This window comes from Argopecten irradians, chromosome 1, assembly GCF_041381155.1.
Source record: "Argopecten irradians isolate NY chromosome 1, Ai_NY, whole genome shotgun sequence".
Classification (NCBI taxonomy): Eukaryota; Metazoa; Mollusca; class Bivalvia; order Pectinida; family Pectinidae; genus Argopecten; species Argopecten irradians.
This window is the reverse complement of record NC_091134.1, coordinates 17,491,726-17,515,264: the sequence shown is the minus strand read 5'-3', so window position 1 is coordinate 17,515,264 and position 23,539 is coordinate 17,491,726. Positions and strand designations below refer to the sequence as shown.

Sequence of the window (23,539 nt, the reverse complement as noted above, 5' to 3'; positions counted from 1 at the left end):
GTTTTCTCTTAGGTGGTCGTTATAGACCGTTGATTATATATCTAGTGGTAATATACATACCCATTGGCAAGTAGCACTGTGAGCTTTAACTTTACTTCCTCCGGGGATTTTAGAGACGACTCAGCGGTACTGAGGTAGCGTAAGGCCATCTTGCTGGCATCTTGGTAGAGTAAGACTTTGATAATCCTAGTCAGCTGCCAGCTACCCATCTCATTCTTAACCATTGGATGCAGCAGCATTGACAGACCTTCCTGTTTCACAATCATAAACAGTATTAGAACAATCCAGAACTAAATGGTTTTTACTTTCAGTATGATAACAGTATTTCAATATCAAAATAACTTTTCTAATGAGGTTTCAATTTTAACTTACCTACACACAGGTTTATTTCTTAGTTACCTCTAGGGTTGGATACCGGTACCCAATACCGATATAGTATCAGTACTTGTTTTAAAAAATACTTGTACGTACCGTTTTAAAAATACCAATACTCTTACTGATATTTGAACAAAATAAACACATGATTTTCTATGGAAATCCAAATGTAAATATTGACTGAACAAAGGAGATAGGTAGTGTAAGTAAGAACATGATTTTCAAAAGTCTTGCAGTTCTGTATTCCGGATTTGCATATTACAGAGTTATCTGCACTTGCGGGTAGGTATTGATTGTGACGTCATGTTTTTGCGAGCATAATGTCATACTTTTAGGAGAAAATGACTTGAATTGCGCTCACAAAATAATGATGTAACAATCGATACCTACCTGCAAGGGAGCTAACTCTGTAATATGCAAAGACGGAATAATAAACTAGAATTATATCAGTATGACATGAAAAGCCGCTGCAACATGTATATATGCATCCATATGTAGTAGTTTAGAAAACCAGTGTATCAGTATTGGTATCGTTAAAATATTGGTATCATTTCAATGATACTGGTATGGTATTGTACCGTTTTGTTCTAAATGGTATCCAAATCTAGTCATTTAGTCTGTCATGCATTTCCTTTTTATTTCTAAATCACCACACAAGATTTCTTCAAAATCACAATGGTCAAGTTTCTAAATTATAACTGCCAATTTTTCTTACAAGTAAAAATTTATAACTGTGTATTTGCTGATTACCTCAAAGTCTTTGTGATCCAGTAACCAGAATCCCTGTACTTGTTTCACTACATTCACAGGTACAGAAAAAGTTTTGGAGAATTGGCTGATTTTGTCCACAAACTGCAAAAGAAAGAATTTCTCTCTATAGATTGGTAAGAGTATATATATGACTTCTATCTCTAACAGGACAGCAAGTAAATCAAGCTTTCTTTCTCATACCTACGAGTGCAATACTGGTTTATCCCTACTCCAACAATGTTAGATGTATAGCACGATGAGATACATTTTATTATTACGTCGTGTGACTCGTGTCTAATCTCTAACGATCGAGGCAGGATTCACATGGCGCAGAAATCAGCTTAATATAAATTCAAAATTTTATTATCTTTCCACTTTATACATCAAGATTATACAGTGCTGGACATGATTGCTATGGGTCACCTATAACAAGAGGCCCAAGAGGCCTTGATGGTCACCTGAGTGCTGATACAGAAAGAGCATTGCAAAATTGGTTCATATCTGTAAAAAGTATTTACGAATTAGAATAAATTTTAGATTTGAACCTTCGTATAAGAATTTTTATTTTTGTTTTTCATTTTGATAGTTAGTGTATTATATATGTTACCAAACCTTATGCTTAAAATTCCAATTTGCTTTGCCAACGTTAAACAACAAAACCAAACTAGAAGTCAGTCAGTGTCAATGATTTTTTAAATTTCACTTTTTAATCTATGAAGATTATTTGGTTCCGTCAAACCTGTGAATTCAGAAGAAGATTTTTGAAATTTTAGCCGTTTTGACCCATTTTGGCCCCGCCCCACTGGCCCCTGGGGGTCGGCCAGGACCAATATGGATATGACGTTAAAATGCTATCTCAGGCTAATAATTCTAACCAAAATAAGCTAATATCCTATGAAAACTAAGCAAATAATGTTCAAAATTGTGTTTTTCCAAAATAAATTACAGTAAATTTGACCCCCTTCCCAGGGGAAAATCTGAGATCACAGGGCCATGAAATTCACAATTTTTGCAAAGGGCCTTAAGACCTCCCAATTTATGAAAAGTATTTGAAAGGAGTTTACGCACGGTGGACGGCGCACGACGACGGACGGTGCATGATGACAATAGGTCAGTCTGAAAAATATTACACGGGCGAAATCACTGGATTTCAGGCGGATTATGTGATAAATACGGTCAGTTAGAAATTTGTGCCAGGTCCCTGTGCAGGTGACAATCTTCTTACCTGTTGATGATGTTCCTGACGATAAATAGAGATGAGGTCCATGAGGAGGTACAGGACAACACTGTGTTTGGCCATGAGATCCATGTCATCCAACAAGTATATACTAAGTAAGGCCTGTAACATCGCAAACCAATCTCAAAATGGAGCATGAACAAGTAAAACTAGAGATATAAATAACATACAACAAGAGTTATAAGTAAGATACAACTAGAGACATAAGTAACGTAAACTAGAGACATACGTACAACTAGACATAAGTAACGTACAACTAGACATTATTAACTTACAACTAGAGACATTAGTAACGTACAACTATAGACATAAGAAACGCACAACTAGAGACATAAGTAACATACAACTATAGACATAAGAAACACACAACTAGAGACTTTGGAAACGTACAACTATAGACATTAGTAACAAATACCTAGAGACATTAGTAACGTACAACTAGAGCCATAAGTAACGTACAACTAGAGACATAAGTAATGCACAGCTAGAGACATAAGTAACGTACAACTAGACATAAGTAACGTACAACTAGAGACATAAGTAACGTACAACCAGAGACATTAGTAACGTACAACTAGAGACATAAGTAACGTACAACTAGAGACATTAGTAACGTACAACAAGAGACATAAGTAACGTACAACTAGACATTAGTAACGTACAACTAGAGACATTAGTAACGTACAACTAGAGACATAAGTAACGTACAACTAGAGACATAAGTAACATAAACTAGAGACATAAGTAACGTACAACTAGAGACATTAGTAACGTACAACAAGACATTAGTAACGTACAACTAGACATTAGTAACGTACAACTAGACATAAGTAACGTACAACTAGACATTATTAACTTACAACTAGAGACATTAGTAACGTACAACTATAGACATAAGAAACGCACAACTAGAGACATAAGTAACATACAACTATAGACATAAGAAACGCACAACTAGAGACTTTGGAAACGTACAACTATAGACATTAGTAACAAATACCTAGAGACATTAGTAACGTACAACTAGAGCCATAAGTAACGTACAACTAGAGACATAAGTAATGCACAGCTAGAGACATAAGTAACGTACAACTAGACATAAGTAACGTACAACTAGAGACATAAGTAACGTACAACCAGAGACATTAGTAACGTACAACTAGAGACATAAGTAACGTACAACTAGAGACATTAGTAACGTACAACAAGAGACATAAGTAACGTACAACTAGACATAAGTAACGTACAACTAGAGACATTAGTAACGTACAACTAGAGACATAAGTAACGTACAACTAGAGACATAAGTAACATACAACTAGAGACATAAGTAACGTACAACTACAACAGAGACATTAGTAACGTACAACAAGACATTAGTAACGTACAACTAGACATTAGTAACTTACAACTAGAGACATTAGTAACATACAACTATAGACATAAGAAACGCACAACTAGAGACTTTGGAAACGTACAACTATAGACACTAGTAACAAATAACTAGAGACATTAGTAACGTACAACTAGAGACATAAGTAATGCAACTAGAGACATAAGTAACGTACACTAGAGACATAAGTAACGTACAACTAGAGACATAAGTAACGACAACTAGAGACATAAGTAACGTACAACTAGACACTAAGTAACGTACAACTAGAGACATAAGTAACGTACAACTAGAGACATAAGTAACGTACAACTAGAGACATAAGTAACGTACAACTAGACACATAGTAACGTACAACTAGAGACATTAGTAACATACAACTAGAGACATAAGTAACTTACAACTAGAGACATTAGTAACGTACAACTAGAGACATAAGTAACGTACAACTAGACACTAGTAACATACAACTAGAGACATAAGTAACATACAACTAGAGACATAAGTAACGTACAACTAGAGACATATGTAACGTACAACTAGACACTAGTAACGTACAACTAGAGACATTAGTAACGTACAACTAGAGACATAAGTAACGTACAACTAGAGACATTAGTAACGTACAACTAGAGACATAAGTAAAGTACAACTAGAGACATTAGTAACGTACAACTAGAGACATAGTAACGTACAACTAGACACTAGTAACGTACAACTTAGAGACATAAGTAACGTACAACTAGAGACATAAGTAACGTACAACTAGAGACATAAGTAACGTACAACTAGACATACTAGTAACGTACAACTAGAGACATAAGTAACGTACAACTAGAGACACATAAGTAACGTACAACTAGAGACAAAAGTAACGTACAACTAGAGACATAAGTAACGTACAACTAGAGACATAAGTAACGTACAACTAGAGACATAAGTAACGTACAACTAGAGACATAAGTAACGTACAACTAGAGACATAAGTAACATGTACAACTAGAGACATAAGTAACGTACAACTAGAGACATTAGTAAACGTACAACTAGAGACATAAGTAACAATACAACTAGAGACATTAGTAACGTACAACTAGAGACATAAGTAACGTACAACTAGAGACATAGTAACATACAACTAGAGACATAAGTAAGAGACACAAACGTCATTTTCATTTTGTTGTCAATATGCCGTGATAAGCGTGGTAAGGGTTAAGAAAATTTTTAACAATTTTTCTGCAATTAACCACCAAAATTAGAGATGTCTGTGATAGATTAAGTAAATTCAAGGCCTATAATTATGTTTTCAAGGCTATACGACCATTTTTTCAAGGCCTTTCAAGGCCTTTCAAGGCAGACACTCAAAATTCAAGGCCTTTTTCAAGCCTGTGCGAACCCTGAACATACAACTAGCAGGGTTCAATCTAGGTTTTGGGGGGAAACTACCCTTTTTCAAAATAGGGGGGAAATTTGGCAAAATATAGGGGAATTTGAATCTTCTTATTTTGGTTCAAAATTATATTCATTTTGACGAAAGAGTACTGTAAAAACAACTAATTTTATTTTTAGATTTAATAAAGCAAGATTTTAAGCTCAATAATGAAAAAATTGAGTTTATCATCAAATATGCAGTAGCTGTATGATAAATATGAAGAAATATGCAAACAAAAGTCTTAAAGAATTAATGAAAAATGAGTCACAGGGGAAATTGTGTTACAAAAAACGGTCATTTTTTTGCCTTAAATGGGGAATTTTAAATCTTCAGGGGAATTTTAGGCCAAAGGGGAATTCATTCCTTGAGGGGAAATTTACTCATGAAACGGTAATAAATCAGAGCTAGATTGATCCCTGACTAGAGACATTAGTAACGTACAACTAGAGACATTAGTAACGTACAACTAGAGACATTAGTAACGTACAACTAGAGACATAAGTAACGTACAACTAGAGACATAGTAACGTATAACTAGAGACGTAAGTAACGTACAACTAGAGACATTTAGTAACGTACAACTAGAGACATAAGTAACGTACAACTAGACGTAAGTAACGTACAACTAGATGTAAGTAACGTACAACTAGAGACATAAGTAACGTACAACTAGAGACATTAGTAACGTACAACTAGACATTAGTAACGTACAACTAGAGACATTAGTAACATACAACTAGAGATATACGCACAACTAAAGACATACGTACAACTAGAGACATATGTAACATACAACTAGAGATATACGCACAACTAAAGACATACGTACAACTAGAGACATATGTAACATACAACTAGACATTAGTAACGTACAACTAGAGACATTAGTAACGTACAACTAGAGACATTAGTAACGTACAACTATAGACATAAGAAACGCACAACCAGAGACATAAGTAACGTACAACTAGACATTAGTAACGTACAACTAGAGACATTAGTAACATACAACTAGAGATATACGCACAACTAAAGACATACGTACAACTAGAGACATAAGTAACGTACAACTAGAGACATAAGTAATGTACAACTAGAGACATAAGTAATGTACAACTAGAGACATACTGTATTCGCCGTAATTAGCTTCCCGCCCCTATTAGCGCCATTTCTCTTTTTTTGAGAAGAATTGAAGTTGTATAAATGCCCACATCACATGGATTAAACAAAGTTTTACAACATGTGATCAGCATTGTATCCCATATTACATTAACTTGCGAGTCTTTTACATGTGTATCACAACATAATAATATGTCTCAAAGGCTATATGGCATATTCATGTTTACTATAACAGCTTCATGTACCATAAGCACAGAAATATTTAAAATATGGCTGAATATTTTTTGTCTACAACTTACATTTTGGTTCTCTAATAAGTGCCTCCTTTGTCACAATTATTTAAGTGCCCTGAATGCTAATTACGGCGAATACGGTAAGTAAAGTAAATGTGAATTTTGTGAATCAACAGAACTTTTTGTGAAAAGCAATAACAAGATTATGATAAATTAACAGAATATTCTGTTTGGTTATATCTTGCTGATAAGATTAGGTCAAAGGGCATGTACTATAGATGATAGGCAATCTGAATAACTAAATATCTGATACAGGATCTGATAAAAGTGGTCTAAACTGTTTCTTTATACACAACTCAAGAATTAGAATTACAGTTTAATGATTTATTGCATCAAGCAAAACGAAGGAACTATATACAACATAATTAAGCTTATACTACAATTTGGCGTACAGGGGCTACTCATTATAATTAATTTGAATAAGGTGACCTTCAACACTGGCAGCAGCAGCAGAAGTAGCTGCACCAATGCTAAAGGAGTGGCCTTTATGGTCTATACCCGCAAGGGTAAGAGTTTCTTTTAAGTAAGTATTTAAATAAAAGAGGAGCGCATTAAAAGTTTCACTTCTTCTTCATTAGAGCAAAAATTATCAATAAAAAGAGGACAAGCTGGGCTGGCACTTTGTGCTAAACGTGATAATACATAAGTACGCATAGTAGACACAGGATTAAAAGTACAGTTCTCGAAAATCTGAATTGTAAAGCCTTTTCTAAAGGGATCAGTTTTTGAAGAATGCAAATACAGTAAGAACAAAAAATTATCTGGTACGAAAGTAATGCCTTGAACGCAAATGAATAATGAGTCAGTAAGAGATAAGCATATGAACTCGCCACAACGTTGAAACCCATAGAAGGCTGTCTTAAAAACACACTGTAGCATGACCCTTAAAAAGGGGTCGAACATCCTTCATTCACTTTTTAAAACATTACACATTTTAAACAAAATATCACATGTGATAGGGAATCGCGAGTTGGTAATAGAGTGAAAGTGTCCCATGGTAACTTACATTTAAACTAGGCGGTGGATAGACACCTTCTCCTCCCTCTCGACTCCAAAGATTCCTAACTCCCGGGCCCATATGTGACAGAAGGCCGTCAATCATAAGAAGGTCTGTGTCCCCAAGATCACTACAAAAGGATAGAGGTCACAATATTGGTAGACAATACTGGTAGACTATGTTAGACAAACATATATATAGTTACTAAACAGGTCAAAGAGGACTTTTACTGTAGTCAAATAGAACTTTTACTGCAGGAAACATTTTTCCATTACATTTTGGGCTAACAATTATGTAATTGATTTCCATGTCCCTACCTGTGTAATTTGTGCAACTCCTGTCGTTTACTCCAGTAAGCATGAATCAAGTCAGGGGCTGGATAAACGAACTGTTCGTCTGTTGTGTCTTTAACATCTTTGGGAAACAAAGGCAAAACATGGGTAAACTTGTAAATATTGCAAAATATAAAGGCATGAACAAATAAAACTCTAGTAAATTGCTATTTATAAGAAGCCATAATACATGCTCTAAGGTTTTAGAATGTAAATTATTGTCAGGTTGAACAAGAGGCTCAAGGGCTTTAACGGTCATCTGACTACCTTGGCAATAGTCATATAAGAACTTAATTATAAAGGATGTCATTGTAGCCATCTTCAATTTGGGATCAACCAGAGATGTAACAACATTTTGTTAAGATCAACACTTTGTCAGGACAATGTCAGGATCATTTCATTGAAGTTTCAGCCAAACCGCACTTATAAAATTGGAGGAAAAGTTCACAATGTGTTTTCAAGGTGGCGGCGATGGTGGCCATCTTGGATTTCACATTGACCAGAAAAATAACAAAACATTGTCTGGACCAAGACAGGATCATTTCATGCAAGTTTCAGCTAAAATGAACTGGTAGAACTTGAGAAGTTCAAAATGTGAAAAGTTTACAGCAGATGGCAAACTGCTTGGGATGAAACATGACTATAGGTCATCCTGACCCTTCGGATCAGATTACTTAATAACAGACCTTTACACAGTATCTTAAAACCTTACCATCATGTTCTGGTAGCAGTCCAACCCTGACAAACCAGAGCACCATTTGCAGATGTTCTGTGATGTAGGTAAGGACTGCCAGCTTGTTCTGGAGGTCCACAAACCCTGTTTAAAATAACATTCAGTACTTATATAAACTGATGGACCTAAATAATAATTTACATGTAGTTTTAAATAAATATGTTCCTGAAGCAGGCATGATTTTACATTAAAGGAAAAAGAGTTGAACTTTTGAATAAAATGGTTAAACTTTCCACAGCCCATACATTTTTGACCTCAATATATTGATATTCCATGATTTAAGCTAAAAAGCTGGAAAACAATCACTTCAGTAAAGTTGTTAAATTTTACAACCTTGTGGTAAAATACTGTGTATCATCAGAAAAACTACATATACCATTAGTTTTAGTATCCTACACCTGACCATACCGTCATCAGTTTTATCAATTAAAACATGTTCTGTGGTTAGTGAATATTTTTCCATTGTTTCACCAGTAACGTTTGACACCTACCTTGTTCTGTGGTGGGGGCAGCTTTATTCATCAGAACTTTGAAAATAGAGGTCAAGCGCTTTAACTTCTGTAGACACTGGTACAGGGTTTGGACTGACCTTTGGTCAAGGTTGATTCCTGACCAGTCATAGAGGGATGTACCTGTGTAAAATAACATAATCAACAAAATGAAAAAGGTATAGCATTGCCACATATGCAGAAAAGTACATGTCTATTAGTATTAAGTGTTAAAGCATGACCAAAGTTTCTTCTGAGAATTTTCTAGAAAATCTAATACTTCATCAATTTCCAATCCTAAGTTCCAATGTCCATGAAAATTCATAAGAAACCAAATCATTATTTGGGAATACATTGAGTTATCGACTTACATGTGGTGTCTATGATGTTTTTCATAGATGCCACTTTATCCCACGCCCAGTCCAGTATAAACTTGAGGGTACAGCCGACATGTACATACTCTGTCAAGGAGACAATGGTAATCATTTTACAAGAGCTGCACAAAGTTATCTGTGTGCTAGTCTTAAATCCAAATTATAAAGAAAACGAAACATATCTTGATAATCATGGGATATAAAGAGTTCTAAGATACTAAATTCATGTTGTCGGAGTAGTGTGTCCAAGCTTCCAGTCATTGACTTAATATTTTTGTTAGGTGTGCATGTCAAGAATGAGAATAAAATGACTTCTTTTTACTATATAGAAACAGAGTTTACATTTTTCTATTCAATTTCCATTCATAAGTAAACTTAACATGATGATTTTTTTTTAAGTATGATGCAAATTTAAGTAAGAATAATATGAGTTTCTTGTGATTTAAGGATAACTTACCCCCTGCAGCCCATTGCTGAACACACTTGGTAAGAAAACAGATCATACTGTGGTCTAGTGCAAGGGACAGAAGCTTTTCTCTCATCTCAAGCTGTTGAAAATACACATCTCACACTTATAAATACACATCTCACACTTATAAATACACATCTCACACTTATAAATACACATCTCACACTTATAAATACACATCTCACACTTATAAATACACATCTCACACTTATAAATACACATCTCACACTTATAAATACACATCTCACACTTATAAATACACATCTCACACTTATAAATACACATCTCACACTTATAAATACACATCTCATAGTCTTAAGTAACTTAAATACATACACTATAAATACACATTTCACACTTATAAATACACAACATCTCACACTTATCACATAACTTCACACTTAAATACACATCTCACACTTATAAATACACATCTCACTTATAAATCAATCTCCACTATAGATACACATCTCACACTTATAAATACACATTAAATAGTCTTAAGTTATTGTACAATAATGGCATAAAAATATAGAATCCAAGTTAGAACATTTACAATCTGATTACAGATCCTTATTATCACTACGTTTGATAAGAGGATCTGACATCCCATTAGGGGTCATAACTAGGTGACCTTTGGAAATGGCCAATGAAATGGCTGCCTGCACCATCTTGACTGTTGATTTGAGGGGACTAAATAGTTTTGAAAAGCTGTCACAATTATTTTTGTGTACGTAGTCATCTCGCCAAAAGAGCACAGCAAAGCAAATTATATATGTATACTGGGACAGCATGGCGTTTTCAATTGATGTAGCAAGGTATGCTCTATTTAACTGAGTGGTTATAAGGATATGTATTTTAATCAGATGTGGGCATTTGATATGATGAATTGTATCTTTTCACAAAGCTTTCAAACTTTTTTCATATGTTTTTTGTCAAGATTAATGAATTACTGGCATTTCACAAAGCCTCACAAATCAATACATCACACCAATGTTTCTAATGTGACATCTATGGTATTTCTTTCATTGCTCAGCCAATTAGAATGGGTACACTCAATATGCAAAGTTGCAAACAATGAAAAGATTGATTATTAGATGATGAAACATCACTTTCCCATTTCTATTGTGAGTTATTACTGACCAATGATGGGGTGTGTATGGAGGTGTCCAGGGGACGAGGCAGTAACCCCATGTATACACACAGGCTGTACAGCTCCTTAGGGTTCAGTAGGATGGACGGGCCCATCTTGTTCATGTTGGCCAGCACCTGTAAGTTATACCAATATCAATGTTTAATTAAAATATTAGAAAAACATTCATCTGATATCGCCAAAAATAGTCCCTGAGAAATGTCTGAAAATTATATTCTTTTATCAAATATCAGCACTTTAAATACAGAACAATAAGGAAATTTATTTGATATTAGCATACTGTGCCCCTCCCTCCCCCTGATCACTACTTTAAAGAAGTGTCAGAATAATCAACAATATGAATTATTACTTGATATATCAGAAAAGCAACAACTTGATGATAAATCTTTAATAACATACCTGTCGCTGGCTGCCCAGGTAGGTGGCCTTCACAAATCCTGACTCTGTCACTATTAGTGCCTCTGTCAAAAAGAAGTTAGTGAACTGGATCAAATTTTGTTGTTATTTTATCAACAGCTATGGTTGTTTCTGTTTAGTGATGCAAGGTTTTGGCAGTCAAGGAAAATAACCTTTGGGAAGTTGTTTGCAGTTGTCTAATATGGACTTCAAATAAGCTACCAAGAGTAGATGGAGTAACAATAGAATATCATATCTTAATTAATTGGCAACAAAATAAAGGTAATAGCAAATGAAATAAATTTCATAAGTAAGAAGTATCTTCTGATATTGTATTTTGATACTATATTATTAACATATGTTAGACAAGAGAAATGGACTACAGCATTATGTGATGACCTATTTAGAACTTTATTCCACATATTCAATTTTCATGTTCTGTTGCGTCAAAACTGTTACTCACCAAAAGCCAGAGATGACGGGTAGAAATGTTGTTCTGGAGGCATTGGGGAGCTGTTAGTAAACCTGCGTAGTCCATCTGTGCCGATGTGGACCGCCTTCAAGAATAATTTTATCAGGATTAAATGGAAGATAATATTGCACCACCAAAATAAAGAGCAAAAGTAATGATAGGGAACAAAACAGTAACAACAGCTCTGATTGCTAAAATTGATTTTCCATGAACTATTACCATACATCTATTCTATTTCTGGTTTAGCTGAAAATGTGACTTAGAATTTAGTTATCTTCTTTTGCAATTTAGTATTAGATTAAAAGCGAAATTAAGCATCATTCAGATTCACTGTTTTGATTCAAATTTATGTTTGTGCTTATCAAGATATATACCGTATCACAAGTAACAACTTATGCATCATACCATGACCTCAGTGTATAAGTGGACCTTTGATCTTACCAGTAATAGATTTTAGATGGTGCCATAGACTTACAATGATGCTGTCCGGTGCAGTGACATCAGCTGCATCGTCCAGGCTCAGACAGGCTAGATAAGGGCAGGTGTCCATGGTCGAACCTACATTTCTGTTATAAAAGTTCAAATGTCAGCACAATGCATATTGGATTTGTTGTAGTATTCATTAAAATATCAACAAATGTGGAAGATTGGTGGTACCAGAAAATGACTTTGAAACCATGATAACGAGTGATATATCATCGATAAGGTCAAACCAATATTTACTGAATAGCCGGTTATTTTCTCAAAGTACATCACCTTGAAAATAAAAATGTTGACAAATAAAAATTTTGCAATCTTGTTTTTAGAATAAATATAATTTACTTGTCATTCTACAAATTTAGTTTTCACAATCATATACAACAATATTCTGGGAAATAATCATCCCCTCAAGAATTACTGGCTATTTCATAATTACTTTAATGTGAGCCTCAACAAAACTGTCTCCATAGGAAAACAAGACTGATAGTACCGTCACATTCAGTGGAAGTAGTTGCCTACCTAACACTTGCAGGCATCTGAGCATGATACCAACGATTCATGTCAAACACAGCCAGGTGACTGGTGTCTAGGGCTGACTGGCCATCTCCACACTCCCACACAGTCACACACAGACTCAGGTCTGGACCATGTATACCTGGAAAACAAGGTTCGATAGTGTTAAAGTACAAATATAAGTTAAAGATACCTAGCTGAACATCAGGACACTTTTCAGAGTATCAGTATTTGTTATCATGCTTTGAATTTGTAAAATACTTAAAAATTAATCTTTCACCTGAATTGGCTTAAGACTTTTTTACATATCAAGAAACCACTTTAATAATGCTTTTAACACCAATGCATGTTATTAGTTTTGTAATAGTTCTTGATGACCTACTTTCCTCAAAGGACTCGTCTTCACCGAGTCGTGTTGGTGAGCTGTAGTTTGGGTCCTCAAGTGTATAACAAGCTACGATTCGACTTGATGCCGTTGACTTGTTGCTTAGCGTCAGTGGTGTTGATGTCAAATCCAGCTCAAATCGCAGACTCACCGATGTCAAATCCTGTGGAAAAATAGAACATGTGGTCCCGATGGAAATTTAGACTTTGATGTACTTTAATTTAAATATATCATATGCATATTACTTATCACATAGAATGAATATCAACAAAATAGCTAAATCCAGAATCTGCTTACCTCATAGAAAGCTCCATAGTTGCTATACCAAGTCTTCTTATTGTATGCCAGCTGATAAAGAGAAGTGCTGGACAGTCCTTCATCTCTGAAAAACACAAACCAGTGTGACATTAGAAACATTTAAGATCAATATCCCAATTTTCCTGTAAAACCAGGCTCCGATTTCTCGAAACAAAAGTGCAGACTAAGTCAAAACTTAAGTTTTTCTCCTTATGTAACTTATATGAAAACTTACGACTTAAGTCATTTTTGGACTAAAGTTTATTTTGAGAAATCGGGGCCTGGACAGCAGGAGACAAGTAAGACGTGGATAACACTACATACATTGTATATATATATGCTTCCCACACACACACTCAGACACTGTGGTAAAGGCATAGAAAATATGGCAGGTAATGCCAAGGAAGCAGATAACTGAAGTTGTTTGATTTTTTGCTCTTGTTGTAACGTTCACCTGCTGCTTCATCAATTAGTTTATTAGGATACATGAAATAAAGACAATAAATATAGAATACATGGTCAGTGTCTTAAAATATATGCTGTATTTTGGTGAGGGCTGATAAAGGCAAAAGTGGTGAGCCTTCGGCAAGCCAGTTTTTCTTTCTGACCTGAGCCAAAAACACATGTACAGCTTATATTTTAAACATTGCCCGAGCCAAAAACACATGTACAGCTTATATTTTAAACATTGACCATGTACACTTTTAAATCTAAGAGTGTTGCAAATATGTCTGACTTTCAAATAATGTTTTGTCTTAAAAGTAAGTCGACGAATCCGCACATGTGCTGAAATTCTAAAATACAGCTGTTTTCTGTCAGTACCAAATACAGCAAAAATATGTGTGGTATGTGTATTTTGACAACAATATAGATAGTGAAACAAACTGTTGTTCGGATGGATCCCGGGCCATCCAGAGGTAGCAGAAGTTTTTGGGATCATTTTCTGGCTCCTGGTAGGCTATGTGGGTCACTGAGGCAGCATCAGTCTCGAATCGACTGCTGTACCTGTGGAAGAAAATATCCATCTGTTACAGCCATCTGAACAAGTGACTACTGTTAAAGTTATTACTGATATTTCACAATTCCACTCTTGGGCCAGGAAGACATTTTAATGCAGTCCTTCATATTTGGAATTAATCAAACAAACTTCATAAATATAATTGGAGATTGAACCATAGATAGAAGTGATTTAATTAGATTCCTGTGTCAGGTAGATATATTAATAGTCCTCTAACTTACTCAAGCACAGGTATATGTAGTTTCCACAGCTGGAAGCAGCCAAAGTTGAAGCCCACGACCAAGTTACCAGTCTGTGGGATATACTTCAGGCAGGTCACTCTAACATCCTCTGTAAAAGGAATTAGTTTTTTATCACTTCAAATTGGTTTTTGTTTGTCACAATATCTAGTAAAAGCATTGCCTTGGTTCATGATACTTAAAGATGCTCCACCACCGACAGAGCATAAATGATATTCATCATTTGAACAATAATTGGTGTTTAATCGTATATACAGTGTAACCTCCCGAAACCGAACCTTCTCAAAACCGATCACCTCTAAAAACCGAACATGGATGTCATGTACGGAATGAATTCCTCTTTATTAATAGTATATAAAACTTCCCAAAACCGATCCCTCCCAATTCCAAATACCGGACCAATTTTGAGATCGGAATAGTCAAATGTAACTAAAATACACTTCTGAAAACCGGCCTTACCTGAGCGACACCGATAGATTGCATATTGAGGTCTGATCAACCGACCGTGAAATACACACGTACCTGTACCATAGTTGTCGCATGCCACGTCCTGGGGCATGTATACAGATGTGTAGGCTATAGGTAAACGTAAATTATACCCGAGATAGTGGTGAAATTATTAAATCATGTCTATTGTTTAGATATTTAACGAAAGTCTACCACGTGCACGGGGTTTGTTTACGGTATGAAAACAAAGCAGAGCTAGTAATAAAGAGATAGTTTCGTATTCAAATCACACGGGTTTTTTTTTATTTACATATGTCGTAAATTATCTGTATGAAGAAGCCGAAGCCATGTATTGTTTTAGAAAATGACTATGTCATATAATGACCTGCATCGACTGATCATCGTGTAATTAGACCATATAATTTGATTCTTGACGTAACCGGAGGCGATCGGCCGTATGTAGGTTAGTGCAGACGAGAACATCTACAAGAACATTCACGCAACTAACTAACTAAACTACGTTTATAAGCGGTAACAAAATCAAGATTGTTGTAATCCATTCCTTTAAAACATATGATTCTCTCCTTTGTGATAACATTCACATTAACAATCAATATCGGTCGGTTTTTACGAAACACTAGGCATACATGCGGTACACTAGTGTAAAAAACGACTTCCGATCGATTAAATCCGGATCGTAATGATCGGTATTCGGTTCACTTCTCCAAACCGAACCCTCTCTAAACCGGCCGAAATTATGTGCACCGACCATGATCGGTTTCGGGAGGTTCCACTGTATGTCTAATTAACACAAAAAATAATACAAAATAATTTATTTTGCCTTTGGTGCATGAGCAATCAGTACTTCATTCCATATAGGATATAGTGCCACAGAATTTTTTCGGGATGCAATTAATTATTTTTTATATTTTCAACTTGAAGTAAAATCAGAAGCTCAAACTTTTCAATGGCGGTAATGGTGTAAATTAAGTAACTTTTGTAACTGAAGAAAAATACTTAATCGTCTACTCCTGTTTTTAATAGTGAAAAAAATACCATTTGACAGCGGTGGAGCATCTTTAATTACTTGTGTAGTATACACTACATACCTGTGTTTAAAAGTTTTAGGACCGTTCCATCACACCTTCTATACTGGTATTCTCCCTGGCACTGAGCTTCCTCTGTTACAACACAAAATTATCAAAAAAAAGGAGTAGGAAACGTGTATCAATCACAAGTGATCTCAGCAACACAGTATGTAAAGACTGAAGGATTAATGATGAGTTCAGTAGAATGGACCACAAAATTAAATCAACTTCCATAGATAGGGTATTTTCAATACAACATGGACATGGCGAAAGGACACCTGGCCCCAAGATCATGAAATGGTTTTATTTGTCTAAAACAGTCCTAAGTTAATGATGTTACAAAAAGTTACGTCACTTTTTATTGGCTATGCAAAAACTTTTCATGATCCTGAGACCAGATCTCTGATTTCAGGAATTCAAATACAAATAATCATGGAAAACCTGGCATTGAAAAAAGATATCTAATTTGGAGGCCTGGTACAAGTTAATTGTGTTTTACAGTTTATTGTTTGTTGAATATAATTTGGACATATTACAGAAGAACAGTTACAGCATTTTTTATTACACTTTTTAGGATAGTCTGTAAATCCTTTTAACTGACTTCTGTTGCATAAACTCACCATCAAGAACCATGCAGAGTTGCTGCCCCTTCGATACAGCTTGTATGCGGCGGTGCTGGACATCTCGTGATCGTGGCGTTATAAAAAGGAGTTGATTTGGCATCACCTCATCAGAATAATCAACCTCTTTATCAATACACATATCTATGAAACATAAAAATTACACCATTGTCAGTCTTGCCAGCAATACACATATAAGTAACTGTCCGCTAGAACAGAAGTAATACTTTTATCATAAGTCATGTTTTCCCCTAAAAATCAACCGTACGACAGCAAAAATCTACAGCTGTAGTTGCAATGTTAGTAACCCAATTTTATTTAGATTACGAGACAAAAATTTTAAATGTATTTTTTTTATTTTTACATTTAAAATTGAGACAATTCTTTTTATACAATTATGAAATCTACATTTTGAATGAGAACTTACCTATCAGATATACATATCCTCCTTCAGTACCGACAGCTACAATGCCATAGAACTGTCGTAGCTGTTGGTTCAATGCCCAAACAGGGACATAATCACCTCCTACTGCTGTCACAGGTTCAATGTATGTTACCTACAAGGGAGTCAGTAATATTAGGCGTTCTTTATTCATATTTCTGACCTTGTTGAATATTAAAAGGATTAATTAGAATGTGATGTCGATACACAACTTGATGTTTCTTATTTCCATCAATTTACCTTCCTCTTTAATATCTACTCAAAAATCACCTTTACAACATCTTGTTTTAAATGGTCATTAACTTGATTAAATAACCATACATCAGCAAATGTATTAAAAAATTGAAGCTTAGACTAAATGTACCATAGGAATTTTTTCTTTTTTTTTTTTTTACCTTGTGAGGAATTTCTATGGCTTTGACAACTTTCGACAGACTGACATCCAACACACACAGCATTCCATTGCTGGAAGAGTTGTTCACCCCAATCAACAGTTTACAGCTATTGTTACATTTGTACGGAGCCACACAGGCGATACTGGTATGGGTATCCTTCAGTTTGACCCCAAATGTCCATGACGCCAAACAATTCCTGGTCTTTGTGCTCACAACCTCCACTACAGGTCCACGCGTAACCCAGGACATCCCACCATCTGGAAACAAAAACATATCAAAAGTTCTTTCTAATCAATGTTCTTCCTAAATGAAATTGGTGTCATTTACATCATAATGCAGGATGCATCTGTATCTTGTCAATCTGTAGAATTTTGAATTTTGAAATAAATTCTTTGATTAGACTTTACATCCTATAAACAACAAAGGTCATTTATGGAAGTCAGAAAAATAGTTTTAATTTAACCACTGCTGTCTACAGTAATGGATCTTGTGTCTACAAAGCACATTCAGATTTGTTTAAATCTTTTTAACAGGTTTGTGAATAATGTTGATTACATAAATACTTGATTTTACAGGCAATCTCAGGCATGCGATATACATATTCTACATACAAATGTACCTTACTCAACCCAATTAGAACCCAGGGCATTTGGAAAAATTGGAAAAATGAAAATGTTCTTAATAAGATGAAATTATTCCAAACCTAGTTTTGATAGTTTTGGTTTTATGTGTAATTGAAATAAGGCCTCAAAAAGGAGAGGGGCGCTTACAGGGACATGGGCGCTTATTGGATCGAATGTGGTACATTCATTTTTGCAGAATGTGATTATTCACCCCCAATATTAAGATAAATGTCAAAGGATAAGAAATATTCGTCTTAATAATTTAACTTAAAGATTTGGAGACAATCTGTTTTTACCTTTAGATACACCAGCACACACAGGGGCTCCTCGGATCACCAATCCAGCCTCAATGTTAGCGATTGTACCACTCTGGTAAGGTAGAAGTGGTGATACAGTATCTGGTTTTGTTCCTGGCCTCATCGTGTGGATTTTCAAGAAGCACTGTCATTAAAACATTCTTATGTCAAAGTTGTGATGTAAAATAACAGAAAAACATAGGCTACATGCTTGAATGTTAAGTTTATTGATGCCTTATCATAGTGTTGGACCGATTCTTGATTTTAATCGATGATCGATCGATTATGATTTTTCCAAAGACTATCGATTATGAAAGGTAATAATCGATTATTAAAATGGGAGATAACTCATGCTTATTTTATACTGTTCTGAACGTTTATTATGTTATATATCAGTGCAAAACCACATATCAAAATATTTTAAACATCATAGATACTCAAGAATTTGAATTGAAAAAAATACTTCTTCATACTGTTGGTTCAGTGGATATCTTTCTAAAATTCTTCAGAAAAACTAAAAGGTGAAATATATAAATATAGGAGAGCTTTCTATAAATAGTATCCGATTATAAAATCGATAATTAGTAAATTGTCCTAAACCGATGATCGATTACCATTTTACAACCGATTCCCAACACTACCTTATCATTTTATTATTAGAAGAAGGGATAGGAGAAAAATACTTGCATCAACAACCTTAAGATTCATGTTCAGTGAAAATCTTTTCAGGTGCAGTTGAACAAAAGGAACTAATAAATTGACTACAATTATGTGTCTATCGTTTGCATGCTTTTTACTTTCACTTTCTTCTCACCATCTTGCCATTTATGTCAATAAAAATACTAAGCCACGGTGGAGTCTTTGAAGGGAAATATCGAGTTAAATGACTAATTATAGCAACATGCTTATTTGCCATGTTATATTATTCAAATATTTCATGGGTTACTGTGCTCTAGTTAATAATATTTAACCCGATTGTGAAGTGGTGGTAATCAACAAGTGTTATATTGCACGAGGCCACAGTATATTTAACATGAATCAAGGTCAAATGTCAACTTTATATGACTTTTTAAATAACATGATTTTATTTTTGCGATTTTGGAGACAGGTGAATAAACAGCTTTACAGGAACAATTCAGGGATAATTCTATTACGTACGTATCTGATGAAGTTGAACAAAAGTAATGTTTAACATGATTAATTGAAAGCTAGTTGTTTGTACGCATTATCACTAACTATACTTTTACTGATTGTTTCAGGAGAAAAAGTACATCTCGTACAAATCGTACATTATTCATGTATTTTGCATACATTTTCCAACCAGCTTAAGAAATTGTGTAACATCAGTAAGACATAAATTGTAGTCAATTTCTTCGTAATAGACACCCGAGTCGAGACCCCTAGCCAGAACCTGGATCTAGCGTGGTGGGCAATACGCCTACAATCCAGCCACATGTTCCATCCCACATTGCTTGTGTGTACGGTAAATGTGTTTGAAAGACTAACTAGCATGTAGCTTGTACTGGCGAAAATGTAAACAAAACATGGTAAATGTGTGTAACCACATGATCACTGAACATTTATGAAAGTGTTTTTGTTTACAATTATGCATTATTGTGATGAATTTCAAACAGTTCTAAACACCGACAAAAGTTAGGTTTTGGTTGTTTCAAAGTAACCCTTTTTATAAATGTCGAATTTTAACGTTTAACTGTTACATGTATTTGTAACGAAGTGAGAAAAATATGAGAGCATTCCGTGCAGTTCATTGCTTGTTTGTTAGATATCTTTAATCTCTACTGAGATTCCTCCTCGAGACTCATTTATACTCGGACGTTTGGTAGATTTCTCAAACGTTCGAATATAAAAGAGTCTTGAGAAGGAATTACACTGAATCTGCAGGTTGAATTTTATCGACAGAGTTATAATTGGGTTATAAAGAAGTAACATGCGTATGGCCTATTGCAGAAAATAATTTCCTCCCGTAATAAAAGTTGTTACCTGCACAATATCGCTGATGTTTTTTACATTATAGAACAGCAATTGTGAAAATCCACCGGGTCAGGTTGTTTAAACCGCCATCTTTGAACCACACGTGCGAATTTAAGGCTTCTGCGCAAGATTTGGCGCAATACCGGAAGTTTATGTTGCAGGTGACCTTTCCCCGGACAAATTTTTGACAAACCGCGTGTTGCAGCTAAATTTAGGCCTACCAAGAAATGAAATTGTATTTTTAGTCCACTATCATCAATTGGTGGGGCTAAATTTAGGCCTACTTAAATGAAATTTTATTTTTAGCCAACCATCTTCAGATGGTGGGCTATTCAAATCTCTTTCCGTCCATGGTCCGTGGTCCGTCCTTCCGTCAGTTAACATAAATTTCTTGTTATCGCCATTTCTCATAAAGTACTGAAGGGATCTCTCTTAAATCTCACATGTAGGTTTTCCTAGGGCCTTAGTTGTGCATATTGCATTTTGGGACTGATCGTTCAACAAGATGGTCGCTATCTTGGATTTTGATAGTTGAAGTTTGTTACCGCTATTTCTCATGAAGTACTGAACCGCGATCTGTGTCAAATTTTATATGTAGACTAGGTTCTCCTAAGACCTGCATATTGCATTTTTGGACCGATCGGTCAACAAGATGGCCAACAAGTAGCCATCTTGGATTTTGATAATTGAAGTTTGTTAGTGATATCTCAGAAAGAACTGAAAAGATCTCAAATTTCGTATATAATAATATCGGAGATTTTATATTTAAATCTCTGGTAATATGTAGAAAAAAGTTTTGAAAAGCAGAGAAAAAATCCCTCTGTCCATTCTCAGACGTAGATCATTCTTTGGTGGGAGCCAAGATCCCTCTGGGATCTCTTGTAAATGTATAACCCCTTGCTCGCGTAGGACTAAAAACGACTGTTACAAGTATGGTTTTATTATAGCGTAGTACCCTGAATGCCGCTTACTAGTTTCACTTCATGTAGGATATGTCACGGACGTCCACCATCGGACATTCATTATATCAAGGACGTATATGTACACTTATAAATCATTGATTATATATTTTCAAGAATGGATTTCCAAATTGTAGTGAACAACAAATTGAAATGTGAAACTGCGGACTTGATGGATTGCCATATACGGACATAATATATTGTCTAAATTGGATTACCAATACCAGTGAACTTAAATTTACTTTCTTAGCAATGTGTCACTATTTTGTTTATTGTTAATATGAAAACCAAATTCAAATTAACAATATAAGAAACGAGTACAAGTCGATCGAACTCTTTTGTTTTGTGTCCTTCTAATTTAAGCCAATAGGAACGGTCCGAAAACAAACAATCAACAATACACAGCCAGTGGCGTAGCTATTGACGCAAAAACGCAACTGCGTGCACATCAATCAATTCTCAAAAAATATATATATATAAAACAAATCATATATTTTTTTTCAAAATCAGAACAACACGTAGAAACCGAGACTAACATCATTAGATTTGTTATCCAGATCGCTTTTTATTTTTAGTTTTACTTTTTTTTTTTTTTCGGAAAATTATATTTCCGTTCCGTTTCTACGCTCTATTACATATCCACCCAATATGCCAATAGACGTCGATATTTCGTCATTGACATTTTCGACTGACAAAAAAACCAGGAGGATGTTTCGTTACACTGAACTTTGATGTGTGACTAGTCTTCGTCGCTATCACAATAAGATAAGCGTGCAAATCAAGAATGCATTTTCATCTGGTCCTATGCGTTTTCATGTATACAAATGATCCAATGGAGTTTCATTACATGTACTTTGAGTTTTATCCACATTCTATAATTGTTGGAGAGAGAGACCATTTATCAGGTGTGAAATCCCTTTGGATACGGAATTTCTAATAGGCCGATATATATTATTATTCCTCCACTATTTCGCTTTGGTTTTTTTTTCTTTTCTCCTTTTTTCTGGTTTTTGAAAATGTTTTATACCTTGTATTTTTTATGCAGAACTTTCAGCAGCCCCAATTTCCATACAGATATTTACATCATAGTTGGTTTTAGATTTGTCTCATATACGTCTTGATGTCATTATACTTCTCGCCAATGCCGTTGATATTCCAACGCGGTTGCTGAGACAGAATTGTTCATATGTATCAAAAGACTAGAATGCAAGTCGGATTAAAAACCATTATAAAAGTGTCAAAAATAAGTTTCCATACGTTTACTGCTCACATATTATAGGAATTACCTCCCTTATCACACAACGGCGCTCGAAGAGAGCGGGGGAGGGGGAGGGGTATGATATCACTCCGTCGGCGTCGGCTTTGGAAATTAAACCCAGGTTTTGCTGTAAGTGAAAAACTGTTATCTGTCATCTGTCACAACTGACATTGATTCTACGGTGGCGTATTAGGACCACTAAGCTTTCTTGTATACATGTACAATTTAATATCGTGTTCGTACTACTTAGTATTTTGTACAAGATACGTACTATATTGTACGTATTATACAAAATGTAAGTTGTACAAGATAATTACGTATACGTACAAGATACTAAAGTTGTACGTGTACAAGATAAATAGAATTATATAGTGGCCCTAATCAGAAACATAAAGAACTCTATATGTACCAGGTATATATGTGTTTAGGATTATCATTGGGTATTGACAATCACTGAAAGGAGGAAGAATTTTA

At 34.9% G+C, this 23,539-nt stretch overlaps 1 protein-coding gene across 2 annotated transcripts in view; it reads right to left on the bottom strand.

Annotated features, from left to right (window-relative positions):
- LOC138319363 (protein ELYS-like) overlaps window positions 1-20,957 on the bottom strand; it is a 38,093-nt gene extending 17,136 nt beyond the window's left edge. For both annotated transcript variants that reach the window (XM_069262461.1, XM_069262467.1), the window contains exons 1-24: window positions 20,858-20,957; window positions 18,857-19,001; window positions 17,938-18,194; window positions 17,528-17,657; window positions 17,101-17,244; window positions 16,502-16,573; window positions 14,928-15,036; window positions 14,574-14,693; window positions 13,689-13,773; window positions 13,389-13,554; window positions 13,013-13,148; window positions 12,489-12,579; window positions 12,005-12,098; window positions 11,545-11,606; window positions 11,136-11,261; window positions 9,981-10,071; window positions 9,521-9,610; window positions 9,153-9,293; window positions 8,641-8,745; window positions 7,914-8,010; window positions 7,606-7,726; window positions 2,351-2,464; window positions 1,126-1,227; window positions 61-251 (exon numbers count right to left, since the gene is read on the bottom strand). In XM_069262461.1, the coding sequence (XP_069118562.1) occupies window positions 61-251; window positions 1,126-1,227; window positions 2,351-2,464; window positions 7,606-7,726; window positions 7,914-8,010; window positions 8,641-8,745; window positions 9,153-9,293; window positions 9,521-9,610; window positions 9,981-10,071; window positions 11,136-11,261; window positions 11,545-11,606; window positions 12,005-12,098; window positions 12,489-12,579; window positions 13,013-13,148; window positions 13,389-13,554; window positions 13,689-13,773; window positions 14,574-14,693; window positions 14,928-15,036; window positions 16,502-16,573; window positions 17,101-17,244; window positions 17,528-17,657; window positions 17,938-18,194; window positions 18,857-18,980 (2,768 nt within the window). In that variant the 5' untranslated portion in view covers window positions 18,981-19,001; window positions 20,858-20,957. The remainder of the gene's footprint in view (window positions 1-60; window positions 252-1,125; window positions 1,228-2,350; window positions 2,465-7,605; window positions 7,727-7,913; window positions 8,011-8,640; window positions 8,746-9,152; window positions 9,294-9,520; window positions 9,611-9,980; window positions 10,072-11,135; window positions 11,262-11,544; window positions 11,607-12,004; window positions 12,099-12,488; window positions 12,580-13,012; window positions 13,149-13,388; window positions 13,555-13,688; window positions 13,774-14,573; window positions 14,694-14,927; window positions 15,037-16,501; window positions 16,574-17,100; window positions 17,245-17,527; window positions 17,658-17,937; window positions 18,195-18,856; window positions 19,002-20,857) is intronic.
- Window positions 20,958-23,539: the final 2,582 nt, after the last annotated feature.